General features: G+C 32.6%; 1 protein-coding gene across 1 annotated transcript; it reads right to left on the bottom strand.

Moving 5' to 3' along the window:
* Positions 1–583: 583 nt before the first annotated feature.
* LOC143074219 (uncharacterized) lies at positions 584–7,648 on the bottom strand. The gene is made up of 4 exons (XM_076249769.1): positions 6,828–7,648; positions 5,697–5,813; positions 4,473–4,589; positions 584–590 (listed from the first exon to the last, which is right to left on the bottom strand). Exons 1-4 carry the CDS (start codon positions 7,610–7,612, stop codon positions 584–586), a joined length of 1,026 nt encoding a protein of 341 aa, XP_076105884.1. The 5' UTR covers positions 7,613–7,648.
* Positions 7,649–17,795: the final 10,147 nt, after the last annotated feature.

Genomic DNA, 17,795 nt, shown 5'->3' with positions numbered 1-17,795 from the left:
ATTCGGGATGATGATCTGGAAAATTTGGACTACCATGGGAAAATCATGGTATATTGGATTGGGACAGAAATTTTCCATTGCAACAGGTTACCTACGGACCCGTCATAGAGATGTTGCAAGGGTTCTTAACGTGCAAAGAACGTGGCACTCAGTTTACACGAAGCATCGGTTTTAACGTCCCCATTCTGACCGGATATGACTGCGAACTTGATACATCCCGCATAGCCAAACGGACTATCCATTTCGTTTTACTGCCGATTGGGAGAAGACCAAGAGTTCATATTTCGTTTCCCCAGTCACCCTTGGGGAACTTTAAATTAGAAACAACAGAAATCCATATATGTTATAAAACTGATCGACATGTATTCTCACAACCTGACACTTTTATACGATTTCGCGCTCAGTTTCCTCCTTGTAGTTTGGATATGAAAACAGGTTTTTTGTGTAAATGAAAAATCTTTAAAAAAAAAAAACCCAGAAAACTACACAAAACTGAGTCCTCTAAACGTGTTGACAGTCTTTTAAGTTGTGCTAATTAATGTGAGTAATCATTTATTCATGCATTACCAAGTACTTATTGAAGTCAACACCTGTGCAATAAGGTAAAACAATTACGAAAAAATAAGAATTTGAACTTGATGTCAGTACATTGATAACGATTGTTAGAAATGATCTGTTCTTCCATAAGAAAAAGCCTTTCTCAAGTAGCACATCCTCTACATATACGGATCACTTTTACCCAAGATTGTCTCTGATGCTTACCAAACTGCCAAATTTCAGAACTAACTAGATATTGTGACACCTTACAATTCAGACACAGTGGGTTAAGGGCTATGAAATGTAGCTCTGAAATCAATATAGGGGATGCCATATCTGCTGCAGAAAAATCGAAGTCTATGTTAAGATTTTCAGAATTACACCAAGGTGTGTCTGAAAATATCAAGGATACATTAAAAGAAGAATAATAACTTCACCCTCTCGCCAGTGCTTTTATGAGCTATGTCCTCGTTTGGGTATTTTTATGGAAATGATGCCCGCATAGCTTCTTTATAGATATAGGAAGATGTGGTATGAGTGCCAATGATACAACACACCATCCAAGTCACAATTTATAAAAGTAAACCATTATAGGTCACGTTCCGGTCTTCAACACGAAGCCTAGGCTCTTAAGTTTATTTGTTAGTTAATTGATGAAAAATAACACAAAGGCGCTTCTGAACCGTATATTGTCCCCACAGATAAAAAAAAATCGTAAATGTATGGCTATTACAAATTCAATCGTTTCTGTAGCAACATTCGCCCCATTACATTTGGGATTGGCCATGCAGATATATCATGCATATGCATATGGGAATATGGGTCACGAACATTGATCAAAACTTTGTATTCACATTGCTTTCGTGTTTCCTATGCAAAGGTAAGCCTATATCTGACGAGTTTGACCGAATCAAGACGCTATTTACGGTCTAGATGGCATTTGTACTCAAAAACTGTGTTTTGCTTGGAAAAAAAGGAAGTGTGCTGTAATGCTAATACGCGTATTAAATCCGCATTTAATGACTAAGAGATTGATTTATGTCCCTTTTTAATGAATACTTGAGCTATTGTGTGTCGCTTATAAAAGTTATATAAGAATCATGACTGATTTTGAATTACAACATTAGAAAATTGGCATAACATTGTATAATTTATCATCCTTCCCTTAAAAAATTGATGAGTTAACATTTTTAACAGGATTATCCAACTAAGACAATGTCCATGCACCAAACTGAATTTGTTTTACATTCAACCAAATCCCTAATCAAGGCAAGTAACACTTATGATTTTTTTTAAACCTTGCATTCGCCTCGGGTGACTGTGATATATTTTGTGTTATAACTGATCTGTCCAGACTTTGCAAATACACAATATGTATTTATCTTTTACTAGAAGCTGATTTTCACAAAATACACAACCTTTCAGATGCAAAATTAAAAACACTGTTTCAGCGCTTGAATTTTTTCAAAGATAGAATAAATATTGAAATAATTTGATACACTGGTGTTTTATAGTTTAGAAAATAATTCTGTAATCTACTGAAGTGAAATACTATACACAGTATGAAAGTTTATGGATGTGAAAAGGTCAAGGCCACTTCTTTTTTTGCTATGTCATAAATGGAAAATGTTCAGAAGGTTCCAAATCAACGCCATTTTGTAATGGCAGCTTTTCATATAAGTAGTCAAATTTGTCGTGTTATGCATATGCTTATGATTGAATCGTTTTTGTAGCATTCTATTGAATAAATATTAGAAAATTTCTCCTTTTTGTCCTTGTGGTTGAAATATTGATATTTTTAAGTCTGACCTTTGACCTCAATTACACAAGATTGTGACCACTCTGGATTTTTACGACCCAACTTTTCTAATTGTACACGTTTTTCTCTTTCCATCGAAATATAATTGAAGTGTGTGTTCTTCCGGACCATTAAAGTTTTAAAAAAATGAACTCTGGTTGCAGTAAAATAGGAACTATAATTTAATTTTTTTTAAATAAGGACAACACAAACAACCCTTAATCAAACGAATTATGGATCGAGGATGGAGTGAATAGCATAAGACTTTCTCATGGACCCCCTTTTTTCATTTGTCAGGAAACCAAGCAATTTTTTTTTCGAAATTGTTATGTATCTATTACAGTTTTATAGACAAAACGCAAAATGGTATAATTAGTTTGAATTGCCATTAAGCGCAATGCCTTGATTAAGTAGTCGTCAGACTATTTTGGCAACGTTGGCTTACTCGTATATATTGTCTTGTTTATGATTTTTGCTGTTTGAATTGTAATTGTCAAGTATTAGCTGCTGTACATTTACTAAGTAACTAACGTCACTAACGTTACCTATTGTTTACGTTGCCTATTGTTTACGTAACGTTGCCTTGAACATAACTTGAATACAATTTGATATGAACACAACGCCTTTCATTACTAACGCTAAAGCGAAGTACTAACCACAAGAAACACGATACACGATAGTAATGTTGTCGACTATAATTTTCGAGAATACGGACAAGACATTAAAATAGGAAAATGTCATTATAAAAGTTAATTTCCTCAAAAGGAAATTGATTTCAGCCATTTAACCCAATTGTAGATATTCTTTTGTTAATCATATTTGCAATTGAAGTTCCTCTCGTTTGTTCATAGTAATGATGACTAATTGGCAAAATGATAAAAATGTTTTAAGTTGTTAAATTTTGTCACGTACGTATTTTCAGAGAACAGAATTGGTAATATTTCTTTTGTATCTCTCTTTGCCAGATCGATGCAATGTAAGAACCAATATACTCGATGTAGATATAGGAAGATGTGATATTTATATGCCAATGAGACAACTCCCCATCCAAGTCCCAAGTTATAAAAGTAAACCATTATAGGTCAAGGTACTGTTTAAACTTTGTATATTCTATTAAAATATCGATATCTTAATCTAAATACAAAAGGTTCTCCAAAAATAATTTCAATTAAAATTACTATACTATTAACAATGGTTTTATGCTTTTGTTTATCCTATACACAATAAAAATTGAGTATGAAGTGTTTATAAACTTGAGTATTCTGTGAAGCCAATTAAAAACTTGAAAATTCAATTTCATACGTTTTAAAAAATAAAAATTAAATGCATCATACGAATTGCACGTAACATAATTGTTGAGTCGAAGATGAAAGTAAGAGATTTTCATATCTGTGTTTCTTTTCAAATATAATTTGTAGATTTCTAAAGATAGATTTATTATGTTAATGCAAGTTAATGGGCTTTCATACTATTCAGATTTAATTAACAAGAGGCTTTGAGGAGCCTTTATTAATCGACAACCTGTCCAAGAAAAGACACTTTTTGTGAAAATCATTATGAGAGGACAAGAATTCTATCAAGAGTTAACTGACCTTTTTTCCAGGATGGCTTATTTTTAAATCTTATCTTGCTTATCATTTTCGTAATTTGAAGTTGAAAAGGGGTTTACCATTATTGCATCAAAGTATTCTTCAAACCAGGACAAATGCTATCGATTTTGACAACGAAAGCTTTGATGTCTGTTTTACTTTTTTTGGCGTATGTAAAATTGTAACGGCCTTTTTGATCTGTTTTTTTTACGGTATTGAAATATGAATTACAATCAACCCGCTATGTACTTAAACAAAAAAAAAACTCTGTTGTAACATTGGCAATCATATCATTAACTGGTAATGTTTCAAAAATGTCTCTTGTGGAAAGTTGTCTCATTGGCAATTATACCACAACTTCTTTTTTATATATATATATATACATATCTATATGTGACCATTAAACATGTTTGGATGTAATTTTATGGTGGGTATTTATGCACTAGGCAAACTAATTATTGCAGTACACATTCAGATGAATAAAGTATTCTACGTGATATGATTAGACAGTAGTCAAAATTGTATACATTTGTAGTTTTTGTACATACGCTTCCAGTTGCGCCGACAATTCTTTTCTCTCTTCAATTATTGATTCTTTTGTCTCCTGGTGACGATTTTCCTCTTGTTTCAATCGTTCCGAAAGACTTACCATTTGCATGTCTTTACTGAAAAAAATACAAATGAGGGAAGTGTTGGTTGCAGTTCGTTATGATATGCATTTCAGTAAATAATGTTGTCGTATCTAAATAAACTCATCATAGATACCAGGATCTAAAACATTAAAAATGAATCACATGTGTTAAAAAATTAATTCAAAGGTCCTTGCTAAAAAATGTATAGACGAATTTATACATATAAAGAACAATACTATTATTTTCTACATTTAACATTCATAAATGCTACATAATAAGAGAGAAAACTCATTCTCATTCGTTCTTGTCTTTTTTTGTAGTATGATATGAGTAATAATTACATTAGATCTATGTTTCATTATAATACTTTATTCTAACTGCACAACACGTGTTATTCCGTAAGCAGTTGTATTAGTGCTCAATACAACTTTTCATTCATGATAACACGTGGTCCAACAATAAAGTGCACAGGTGAATTAAAAAAAAATAATTTAAAATTCGTGTTTTCATGATCATAGCTAAAACATGTAATTATAAGTATTGAATGCTTCTTTTTGTAACTTTACAGGGTTGTAAAAGCGTTGACCGTGCGCACATACAAAATGTACTTCGGTCAACGCTTTTACACCCCAATAAATTTACAAAAAGAAGCATTCAATTCTTAATTAACATAAAAATAATCAACTGAGGAAATATTATCTAAATAGATATTCAATATTCTAGAATAATAATAAAACTGATGATCAATAAGCTCCAATTTTGTAATGGGTAGGCATGGTTTCATTATCATGGAAGCTGTGATTTTCAGCTATTGCTATTTACTAACCTTGAAATTATTTATAGTTTGCAAAATTAGAAGTTTTTAGTTAATTTGAAATATGAAATATAATACAATAAAATACATCTCTGACCTTCAAGGTATTCATATCGAAACGGGTAGGACAAAACAAATAGACTGTTGTTTTACTTAGGCCGTTAGTATTGCCAATTTAATTGTTTAAATTAATTTTAATTGTTAAAAGAGAGAGAGAGAGAGAGAGAGAGAGAGAGAGAGAGAGCAAATAAAACACATATTTAAGCGATATATATATATGAGTATAATCAGAAAATAATTGTTGAAAATATATATTTAAGACATACGCTTCCAATTTCTGTCTTTCTACAATAGTTGTGTCTGTCATCTTCTTGATGGTAATTTTTGCCTGTTTCAATTGTTCCGACAGATTTTCTATTTCAGTGTCTTTACTTTTTATTACTCTGAAAAAAGTGAAATATTTGACATTATATATCCTTGAGCAAGTAACAGTAGGCTAGCATTCAATCAGCTATAATATTCACAGGACGTAATACCATTTCATGTTAATTAAAATCTCTCTTTTCTTTTAAGTTAATGTTAAAAAACATTATTTATAAAATTAAAGGATTAGGCCAGTTTAGACCCCTTTTTGGTCACAACATATATCATTTTTATAATGAAAAAGAATATAAACTTCAAGATAGAATACCTTTATAACACAAATATAGGCTGTTACAACATATGTTGTATTAGATGATGATACAAAACCCATATAACGGTTGAGACTAAACACAATTGGCAATGCGGCCACATCCTTTTTACCGAACATAATCTGAAAGGTGATGCTGTTTGGCATATCAGATATATTTTTGGTATTTAAACTGGAAATTAAGCGTCTTTTAACAACTCTACAACATATTTATCCATCGGATCACCAGCAGTAATGGTGAATCATGGTTGTGTACATTATGTATATACAATTCGTCTAACTAGCTGATCTGTAAAAATAACATTTCTATGCCTTATATATCATGTACTGTACTACGACGCTAGATTAAAACTGACATGGAAAGGTAACACTCGGCCACCGAAAGCTTCACTTTTATGAAGCCCAAGTGGTCGTGTGGTCTAGCGGGACGGCTATAGTGCAGGCGATTTGGTGTCACGATAATAATAATAATAAAGTGAAGATAAAAAGATTTAAAAGTCACCAACACGTTTCTTGAATATTTTGACGTCCATAATCCTGGAATGTTCGACTAAGTTTGGACATTCAGGTATTGAATGTTACTAAAGATTCAAGAGTTTAGTAAGCATGAACAGCAATACAATAAAGAAAGTTCGCCTATCAACGAATGAAATAAATTTCAAAATTAATTGTTTGTCTTTTATTTGTGATCAGATAAATTTAGTCTTTCTATTCAAACCGAATATATTGATGTTGATGTGAATCAGTTAAGGAATTCGATATTTACCTGATACCATACTTTAGGTGGACATCTTCTACCACCTGGTCAATGAAATCTTCTTTTCTGAATTCTTTTAAGTCATTCACTTCCTCAATTGTTGGAATGTCTTCAATGCTCTGAAATTCTTTTTTCGGTTTCATATGATTGAAATAAAACGTAACATCGTGTGTTTCATGGAATACATTTTCTAACTTTTCGCATATTAAAGAATAATCTTCAAAAGACTTGTTCAGCTTTGCAAGATCATTTTCTAATCGGTTTTTTTCTAAATCCAGAAAATTGGAAGCAAATATTTCATTTTTCTTAACCTCTGCATCCATGATTTTTTTCAAACTTTCGGAGAGATGATGAACTTCAGAAGTGAACATTTCTTTATCATTCTGAATCTTAGTCATCTTAGTAGTATTAATTTCTTTCTTCAAATTTGTTAACGTTAATTGTTTCTCCTTTAAATTGCAAATTGCCTTCGAAATATCTTTACGAGTATCATCTACAATATCCTTCACTTCTTTAAATGTGTGACCATTATGTTCTAACGCTATGCAATCACTGCAGATAAGGTTATCGCACGTTTGGCAAAAATGCAAATAGTTCTTTTTATGCTCTTTACATTCATGCTTAACAGGAAGAACTTCATTAAATGCTTCCTTAATCGTATGGAGTTTGTTTCCTGGAAATTTATTGTGTACGTTCTTACAGCAGTCACACAGAAATTGATTACAATCGTAACAAACATATTTTCCGTCTGGTTTCTCACATATACTGCACGTATTTTCTGTAATATGCGCCATTCTATCCAGTGTATTTAATTCAAAACCTTTTACTTATACCTCATGTGTTTCTTTATCAGATAATTTAATCGTGTATATCAGTGTAAACAACACAGACATGATTTACTATGTATAATCAGTGTGTATTATAAACATGAAACATATACACACATATATTTATAAAAGGCAATTTTGTTTGGAATATCACAACAAACGTACTAATATATAAATAAAGCACATACACAAAAACCCTAGCATTCTTAGAAATTTCTTAAAATTCCGATCACAACGCACAGCATTGCCTAGCCGCAATACCCCCTCCACCATGTCTACGATAGAATTTAGAAAATGATACCTTCACGGTGGTATGAAACAATCACGACTAATGATAATTATCTCGAAGCAAGTTGTTTTCTTTGCAAATTTACGAAATTAAATCTGACTAAGATGTCTTAGGTTTCATTGATCTAATCAGTATGTGCAGACCTTATAGTTCCCTTTATTTTTGTTTATCCTAGGTTATAATTGAAATCGAAATGTTGATATATATATATATATATTTATATTAAGATAAGAAAGACAGGTATCAAAAAAATAAAGAATACTTTCTACAGCACAAAAAGCTCTAAACTTCACTGGTTCCAATACAGAATAATACACAGAATCATAGGCCCAAATTAATTTTTATTTAAAATTAAGATAAAACAAACAGATAAATGTACTTTCTACAATGAAGCTATTGAAGATATTGAGCATACATTTTTGGACTTGCTATAACATATCAGATTTATGGATTAAACTTGGTGGTTGGATTTATAACCAAACACAAATGATAATTCCATTTGATAAAGATATTGTTTTATTTGGAAATGTCGATAACAAAGGAATTAAAATGATAGAAAACTTAATAACACTCCTAAAAAAATTCTATATTCATAGAACAAACTCTGTGAAAAAAGGGTAATTTTACAGGACTAAGAAATTACCTAAAAGAATCTCTTGCACTAGAAAACAATATCTATTTTAAAAGAAACCCTTTTCATACGGCCATATCTGCTGGGACCTATGGATTCCAATATTAGAAGAACAATATTATTGTACAAAAAATAGGAACATTGTGTATCGGAATTACTTTCACCTACATATTCCTTACCATCTATGTTATGGTTTGATACTGTTAGATGTAGGTTTAATTATCTATTCTTTTTTTTCTAATTGTTCCAAATTTTGGATCATTATATATTGATAATCATAATGTATTAGTTGGATATATCATAATTTATAAATTAATGTATATATTACAGATAAAACAAACTAACAAGTACTAACCAGTTTGAGTATATACTTCTAACGGTGAAAGAGGCTGTGGTAAGGTACCATTATTTGATGTATCAACTAACAAATGTCAAAACTATCAATAAAATATGATTTAACTAAAAAAGGTAAAAAAAAAAATCTCAAAATGCATATATTGTTATATTTATGCATAAACGCAAGACTAGAAATTACTTAAATTCGCGTTAATCCGGAAGTGACCATTATTATCCTATTCTACATGCAAAAGTGTATAGAAACTATATATGTATAGAGTCAGTGTAAAAAAGCTATCGTAATAGACCGGAAGTTACATTGATTTCACTGGAAGTAAATTTTGTTTAAATCAAAGGTATATAGAAACCATTTATTTATATACCTATCAATATAAAGGAACTTATAATTGGCTGTCAATTTTAACATTGAGTTAACCGGAACTAGATTCTGTTCAATAACTTTGAAAATTGATGTGGAAAGACGTGCAATTATTCTCTGAACAATCGGTTTTTAATTATTATTTTTTTTCAGCCTTATTTTTTTCTTGCTATTTAAGATTTGATTCGCAATATGTCGTTAACATAATTATTTGTCATATTGTATCGTATATTAAATGCGCTTTTAAATGACACCCTGCTATAGTGCCTAACAAGATTTTGTGAGGGAATTCGATGTTTGCTATACCACTGTTCAATTAAACGCACTTTATGACAATACTACTATACCAATTGTAATGAAAATGTTTGCAGTGTTTTGAGAAATGATTTTACTTTGTAGTCACGTATTGTTTGTGAAACATTTTATGTTTTAAAAGGACGAATTTTCTGTATAAAGTCAATAATCATGTGGACTTTTGAAGCCCAAACTTTGTATTGCCTTAAATACATACATGAAAGTTCCGAAAACTGTACCAACACACAACGACATGTTTATGAATTGATAGCAAAACTTTGGTTTGACAAATTTTTATTCGTTATTGCAAAAAAATAAACTTTGAATATCTTACATTTTTTCCCTACCCAGTTTACCCCAATTACTTATTCTGATGGGGACCGGTCATTGTTATTGAAAATTACGGAATTTGATTGGATTAAATTATTACTTGTTTACCTTCAAACTGTTTATGCTTTTCGTACATGACTATTGGTTAAATCAGAACGTGCATGAATGTGACAGTAAGTAAAATGACCTTCAAACTGGACACTGGATGAGTCCATGTTATGTTTTATCAATGGAAGTATAGGTACGGAAGGTAAGAATTGCCAATTCTCCTATTTTCACAATTTTCTCTAAATACACAGTAGATAGATTATTTTTTAATAGGCAATTGCGGAGAAAAACAGAAAAAAAGTTTAGAAATAAGAAGTTTTATTCCAATCAACAAGTCATTTTTCGAAGAGAAATGCCATCATACATTTTACGCACGGCTACGCCAGGTAAACATATTATAATCTTACAAAAAAAATATCATTTTTCAGTCTCATAGGAACATACTAATTACAATAAATCCCAAACTAAAGAAGTCATTATATAACGTCAAAATATGTCCGATCTACCTATGTTGGGACCCAAAAAGTCAACACGATCGTTTTAAGGTCAATTTCGTCTACCTCACAAAATCTTATTAGGCACTATAAGACGAACAATTTTCTTTGTAATAGTCATCTCCCTATTCACTGTTTATCAAATGTGTGCATTTTCTTTGTAACAAATAAAGGCAACAGTAGTATACCGCTGTTCAAAACTTATAAATCCATGGACAAAAAACAAAATCAGGGTAACAAACTAAAACCGAGGGAAACGCATTAATTATAAGAGGAGAACAACGACATAACACTAAAATGTAGCACACATAGACAAAATCCCACGAGAATAACAAATATAACATATATATATAACATCAAAACCAAATACATGAATTTTGGATAGACAAGTACCGTGACACGTCTTATCACAATGTGAATTTACACTCAAAAATAAGAGAAAACAAACGACACAACGTTATAATGTAATACACACAGAAACGAACTATAATATAACAATGGCCATATTCCTGACTTGGTACAGGGCATTTTTAAAGGAAAAAATGGTGGGTTGAACCTGGTTTTGTGGCATGCCAAACCTCGCACTTTTATGGCCATGTGAAATATAACATCAAAATGACAACACAGGACTACAATATAAATAAATTGGAGAACACAATTGACAAAGAATCACACGAACAACAGCCAACAAAAGGCAACAAGTTCAAAATTTTAATACGCCAGAAGTGTATTTTGTCCACACAAGACCTACGTATGACGCCCAGATACAAAAGTTTGAAAGCCGAAACGAGTACAAAGTTGAACAGCATCGAGGACCAAAAGATCAAAAAGGTTGTGCCAAAAACGGCAAGGGTTTTCTGTTAGTTACCAGAAAATCCCTATAATTTAGAATAATTTATACTTTTGCAAACAGTAAATTTTATAAAATGAATATTCAAAAGATGTACATGATAAAACTGAAGTATTAACTAATTACAGGAAACAACTGAAATACATTTACATAGCCAGACATTTGAAACACAAAAGTAGACACATCCGAATAAGTTTAAACCTCTACGCCAAGTGACGTCCTATTTGAAACTGAAAAATGACGAAACAAGAATGTGTCCCCAGTACACGAATGCCCCACTCGCACTATCATTTTCCATGTTCAGTGGACCGTGACATTGGGGTAAAAACTCTAATTTGGCATTAAAATTAGAAAGATCATATCATAGGGAACATGTGTACCAAGTTTGAAGTCGATTGGACTTCAACTTTATCAAAAACTACCTTGACCAAAAACTTTAACCTGAAGCGGGACAGACGGACGGACGGACGATCAGACGAACGGACGCACAGACCAGAAAACATTTTGCCCCCCTACTACCGTAGGTGGGGCATAAAAATGACGTCATTTGAAACAAAAAAGATATCTACAAAATACTTTTTACAAATTGTTCGCTACATCCACGGGAAGTTTTGGCTAATTTGGACTGTAGCGATTCAATGAACTTTATTTGTTCCTTTGAAATTCCAACCAAAGATGAAGAACTGGATCTTCCATCACTGTATTGGATACCTAAACTACATAAGTGTCCTTACAAACAACGGTATATTGCTGGGTCTTCCAAGTGCTCCACAAAACCTCTTTCTAAATTACTAACATCTATTTTTCAGCAATCAAAGACGGGCTTCAAAGTTATTGTGAAACTGCCTATTCTAGAGGGGGCGTGAATCAGATGTGGATACTTACAAATTCCAAAGACCTTTTAGAGTACATACAATCTAACTCTCTTTCATCTTGTAACAGTATTAAAACATTTGACTTTTCTACTCTTTACACAAGTATTCCACATTCCAAACTAAGAGACAAATTGAAAGAGTTGGTATTGCTTTGCTTCATAAAAAAGACTGGCCAACGTAGATACAAGTATCTTGTCTTAGGAAGGGATCACTCCTACTTTATAAAGGATCACTCTGATTCAAACAAAAAAAATCTCTGAAACTGATATTATCAAGATGCTTGATTTCTTGATTGACAACATATTTGTTACGTTCGGAGGACGTGTTTTTCAACAGACTGTCGGCATTCCAATGGGAACAAACTGTGTGCCCCTCTACTTGCCGACTTGTTTCTTTATTATTATGAGGCTGACTTCATGCAGGAACTTCTTAGGAAGAAAGATAAGAAGTAAGCAATATCCTTTAACTCTACTTTCCGCTATATAGATGATGTTCTTTCACTAAATAATGCAATATTGGTGATTATAAGGAACGTATCTATCCACTCGAGCTAGAGATAAAGGATACTACAGATACAGTTAAGTTGGCCTCATATCTTGACTTACATCTAGAAATTGACAATGAGGGTCGGTTGAAAACAAAACTTTATGACAAAAGGGATGATTTCAGCTTTCCAATTGTGAACTTTCCATTTCTAAGTAGCAACATTCCAGCAGCACCTGCATACGGGGTATATATCTCCCGATTGATATGATATTCCCGTGCTTGCATTTCCTATCATGATTTTCTTGATAGAGGGTTGCTGCTAACAAGGAAGCTATAAAACCAAGAGTTCCAAATGGTGAAGTTGAAATCATCCCTTTGTAAATTTTACGGACGCCATCACGAGTTGGTTGACCGTTATGAAATAACCGTTTCACAAATGATATCGGATATGTTCCTTACGTCGTAACTACAATCCCCTTCCCTTTCATGAATGTGACCTACCGAATTAGACTATTTACCGGATTTGTTATCACATAAGCAACACGACGGGTGCCACATGTGGAGCAGGATCTGCTTACTCTTCAGGAGCATCTGAGATCACCCCTAGTTTTTTGGTGGGGTTCGTGTTGTTTATTCTTTAGTTCTCTATGTTGTGTCATGGATGCTGTTGTGTGTTTGTCTTTTTCATTTTTAGCCATAGCGTTGTCAGTTTGTTTCAGATTTATGAGTTTGACTGTCCCTTTGGTATCTTTCGTTCCTCTTTTTTAGGAATTATCAACCTTTACCAAATGTATTTCTTTGTTTGTTTTATTAACTCATCAACTGTCAATGGTATAGCCCTGGAATGTTTTAATTTGAGACTTTTTGGTCCTTACTTAGAAAATGAGGTCAAGTTCCAAGGTCAAGGGCAAGTTCTCTGTTTTCACTTTTCCTTTTTAGGGCATTTTTTTAAAGATAAACATAAAAAACAAGCGCGGAAAGTTTGGTTTATGGTAATGAAGATATGTAACATTCGGTCTTAAACAATCAAAGGGCATTTTTAGGTTAGTGCACCTGAAATGTCTAATTTTAGGTTTATTGATTATAACATAAACTTTGTTCATTATGAGGCCATATGTCATTTAACAATAGGTTGGGTGACGTATGACTTTCAAAAATGACAACAGAAAGTGATGTTGAGAAGATCGTATGTAGCTTTTTTTGCACTTTTTTTTATGAAAAAGTACTGCAGTCCATAAATTTTATAAAATTGCCAAAAGGACAGTCAAAAACTCATAAATCGAAAATAAACTGATAACGCACTGGCTGAAAATGATAAAGGCAAACAGATAAACAACAGTACACATGAAACAACATAATAAACTAAAGAATAAGCAACATGAACCCCACCAACAACTAGGGGTAATATCAGGTGCTCTAGGAGGGTATACAGATCCTGCTCCACATGTGGCATCCGTCGTGTTGCTCATGTTATAACAAATCCGACGTAAGCAACATATCCGATATCATTTGTGGAACGGTTATTCCATAACGGTAAACCAACTCGTGATGGCGTCCGTAAAATTTACGAAGGGATGATTTCAACTTCACCATTTTTAACTCTTGGTTTAATAGCTTCCTTGTGAACAGCAACCCTCTATCAAGAAAATCATGATAGGACATGCAACAACCGGCATATCGTTTCAATTGGGAGATATATACCCCGTATTCAGGTGCTGCTGAAATGTTGCTACTTAGAAATAGAAATATCACAATTGATACGTATTAGTTTCTTCATAGGCGGTAATGGTAACTGTTGTAAATTACTTTACTTTCTTTTATTATAGACATTTTCGTATAATTTGTAAATTGGATAACTGGTTGCGACGTCAGTGTATTCATATGTAGTTTAGATAAAGATTTCGTTCTATGAAGACGTTATTCATTATTTCGTTAGAGTATATGTCAAATTGGTGCCCTGACAAAAAGAACGATGAGTTCTCAAATCAAAGCGATTCGAACTGGACATCGTGTTACAGTCACAAGATTACTAAGCGAGTGAGCGGAAATTTCGAGGAGATATTACAGGAATACGATGTGAATGAACTTATGTCAATCAGAGAAATGATACGGAAGAAGGAAACAGTTATCACGGAACTCAACGACAGAATTGTGGAAGAAATTTCGGAAGAGGATATTCAGGAAGAGATAGAAGAGGCCGACATGTATGAATTTTATATTCAAATTACTTTAACAAAATTAGGAAAAGTATTCCGGGAAGCAGATAACACAACTCCTAAGAAACGATCACAATTAAACCTGCACGCCACAGAATTTACACTTTCTAACTACCAAATAATCCCGACTCCAGTAAGTTTCCCGCCATCAAATATTTCATCATCTACAATTTCAAACTCAAGTATGTACCATAAATTACCAAAGCTTACCCTACCCATGTTCGGAGGAAATATACTGGAATGGCAACCATTTTGGGATTCCTTTTTCCTTTTGTGCAGCAATACATGAAAAATTGTCCTTAAACGATGTCAGAAGTTTAACAATTTAAGGTCTCAATTGTACGGAGAAGCATATAATATAATACTTTATTCCGAAAGCAATACAGCTTATAGGATACATATACACAATTTTACATCAATATAAGAATTTTACAAGCGATATATAATATATATAAATATAAGGTGTGCATGAAAGAACATATAATACATAATACATAATACATAATACAAAATACGAAATACGAGCGGAGAATGAGATAATACTTAAATAAAGTGAGAACAAAAATATTATTTACTGCAATTAAATTCTAAGTTTTTCTGCAGATTTTAGAAATATACCTAAGTTATTCAATTCTTTAATATTTCTGACAGATAAGAACGAGATAAGTTTGAATGTAGAAGGATTTCTCCAATAATACTTTTTTATATACTTTTCTCGAATTTGACTATATTTTTTACATTCAAGTATAAAATGGTATTCATCTTCAATAGAGTTAGTATTACAATTTGTACATAGTCTATTATTTTTATCAACATTATAATATCTACCTGTTTCTATACTTAATATATGAGCTGATATACGATTTTAACAAATGTATGGTTTGTATATATAATTTACAGGTCTATCTAAATAAAATTGAAATGTGTGTGTACTATACATGTATCTATACAAATGACATTTATTTGAATTCTCAAAAAACATAGTTACTCCACTAATGAATGCACCAAGCATTCTTTCTTTTAATTTTTTTACACTTTGGTTTAACCACACATAATTAAATCCATATCTAAAAAAATATCTCTAATTTTACAACACCAGTTTTGTTTATCGTTCTTTTTAATAAGCAAGCCAGTGCATCTCAGGATTACAAACTACAAGCACAAATTACGCCCAAGCCCTACATATATTGAAACAGAGATTTGGTCAACCCCACAAAATTATGAATGTCAATATGCAAAGCCTGTTTAGTCTACCCAGTCCATCCGCAAATATTAGAGACATGACTTTTACAACAGTATTGAGAATTATATTCAAGGTCTTCAGGGAATGGGCCAGACACATGAACCGTATGGGAGTTTTCTAGTACCAATAATCTTAAATAAAATTCCCGGATTCGTACAACAAAATATGGTACGCGTTCATGGAAATGATAGATGGAATTAACAGTTGCTACGTGACGCAATTCAGCAAGAAATTATTATCCAAGAAGCAGGACATTCAGTTAGTTGTTATGAATCAGAATCAGAATATACATGTACGTCAGCATTTATAGTAAGTACAAAACGAAACTACGATTCAAATAACAGAAATTTAACCAGCAAACCCTGTATATATTATAACGACATTCACGCTCCACTACATACATGACGATAATAAAAATTGATAACAGAAAGCGCACAGTTAAGGAGAAACAGTTATGTTTTAACTGTTTATGAAGACACAGAATGAATTGCAAACTCCAAATCAATAAATACATGTAAAATTTGCGGTAAACGACATCACGTATTTGCAATAAGGCGGAGTAATATACACAAAACGAAGCAAAAACAGAAACGGAAAATTATAATTAAAAAACTAGACAGCAATCTCTCATTAGTAAGCATGCACTCATTAACGACATTCGTAAGAGCTCAAGTACTTTTGAAAACCGCGATAGTCTCGTCCGACAAAACCCATTTTAGTCAAGCAAACACCTTATTCGATGAAGGTGCACAGCACAGTTTTATTACAAAGAATATGGCAGGGAAAGTGAACTTGAAACCCGTAAGAAATGAAGCAATAACTGTCTCGGGATTTAGTGAAACAAATACTAAGGTAAGTATGAAAAAGAAGATGTGGTATGATTGCCAATGAGACAACTATCCACAAAAGACCAAAATGACACAGAAATTAACAATTATAGGTCATCGTACGGCCTTCAACAATGAGCAAAGCACATACTGCATAGTCAGCTATAAAAGGCCCCGATAAGACAATGTAAAACAATTCAAACGAGAAAACTAACGGCCTTATTTATGTAAAAAAATGAACGAAAAACAAATTTGTAACATAAACAAAGGACAACCACTGAATTACAGGCTCCTGACTTGGGACAGGCACATACATAAATAATGTGGCGGGGTTAAACATGTTAGCGGGATCCCAACCCTCGCCCTAACCTGGGACAGTGGTAAGAAATATTCAAGCGGCTACTGTTTATTTACGAGCCCAGACTACAGAATTAATACCAATTAATGTACTTATCGTTCCAAAGATTGCTCACCCCGTACAAACATACGCAATAAACCAGTATTTTTTTACCGTACTGAAATGGCCTAAATTTAGCACACCCTGTATCACATGACGAGGACTTTGAAGTCTCAATATTAATCGGCGCTGATTACTTTTGGGATATTGTAGAGGACAAAGTTATTCGAGGACCGGGACCAACCACAGTGAAATCGAAAGTAGGCTACATATTATCTGGGCCTATGCATCGAAATTCATCATAACATTACACTCCGTCATTTTCATCAATCATGAATATCTTAACCCCGCACAGACATGAAGAACGTGAGAAAATCAAGACATCGGAGAACTTTACGACAGGCCGTATTCACTATATACCACCGACCGTTCATGCAGATATGTTATGAACAAAT

The sequence above is a fragment of the Mytilus galloprovincialis genome, chromosome 5 (genome assembly GCF_965363235.1).
Source record: "Mytilus galloprovincialis chromosome 5, xbMytGall1.hap1.1, whole genome shotgun sequence".
NCBI lineage: Eukaryota > Metazoa > Mollusca > Bivalvia > Mytilida > Mytilidae > Mytilus > Mytilus galloprovincialis.
The sequence above is the reverse complement of the archived record's forward strand: the minus strand, read 5'-3'. Positions and strand labels throughout refer to the sequence as shown.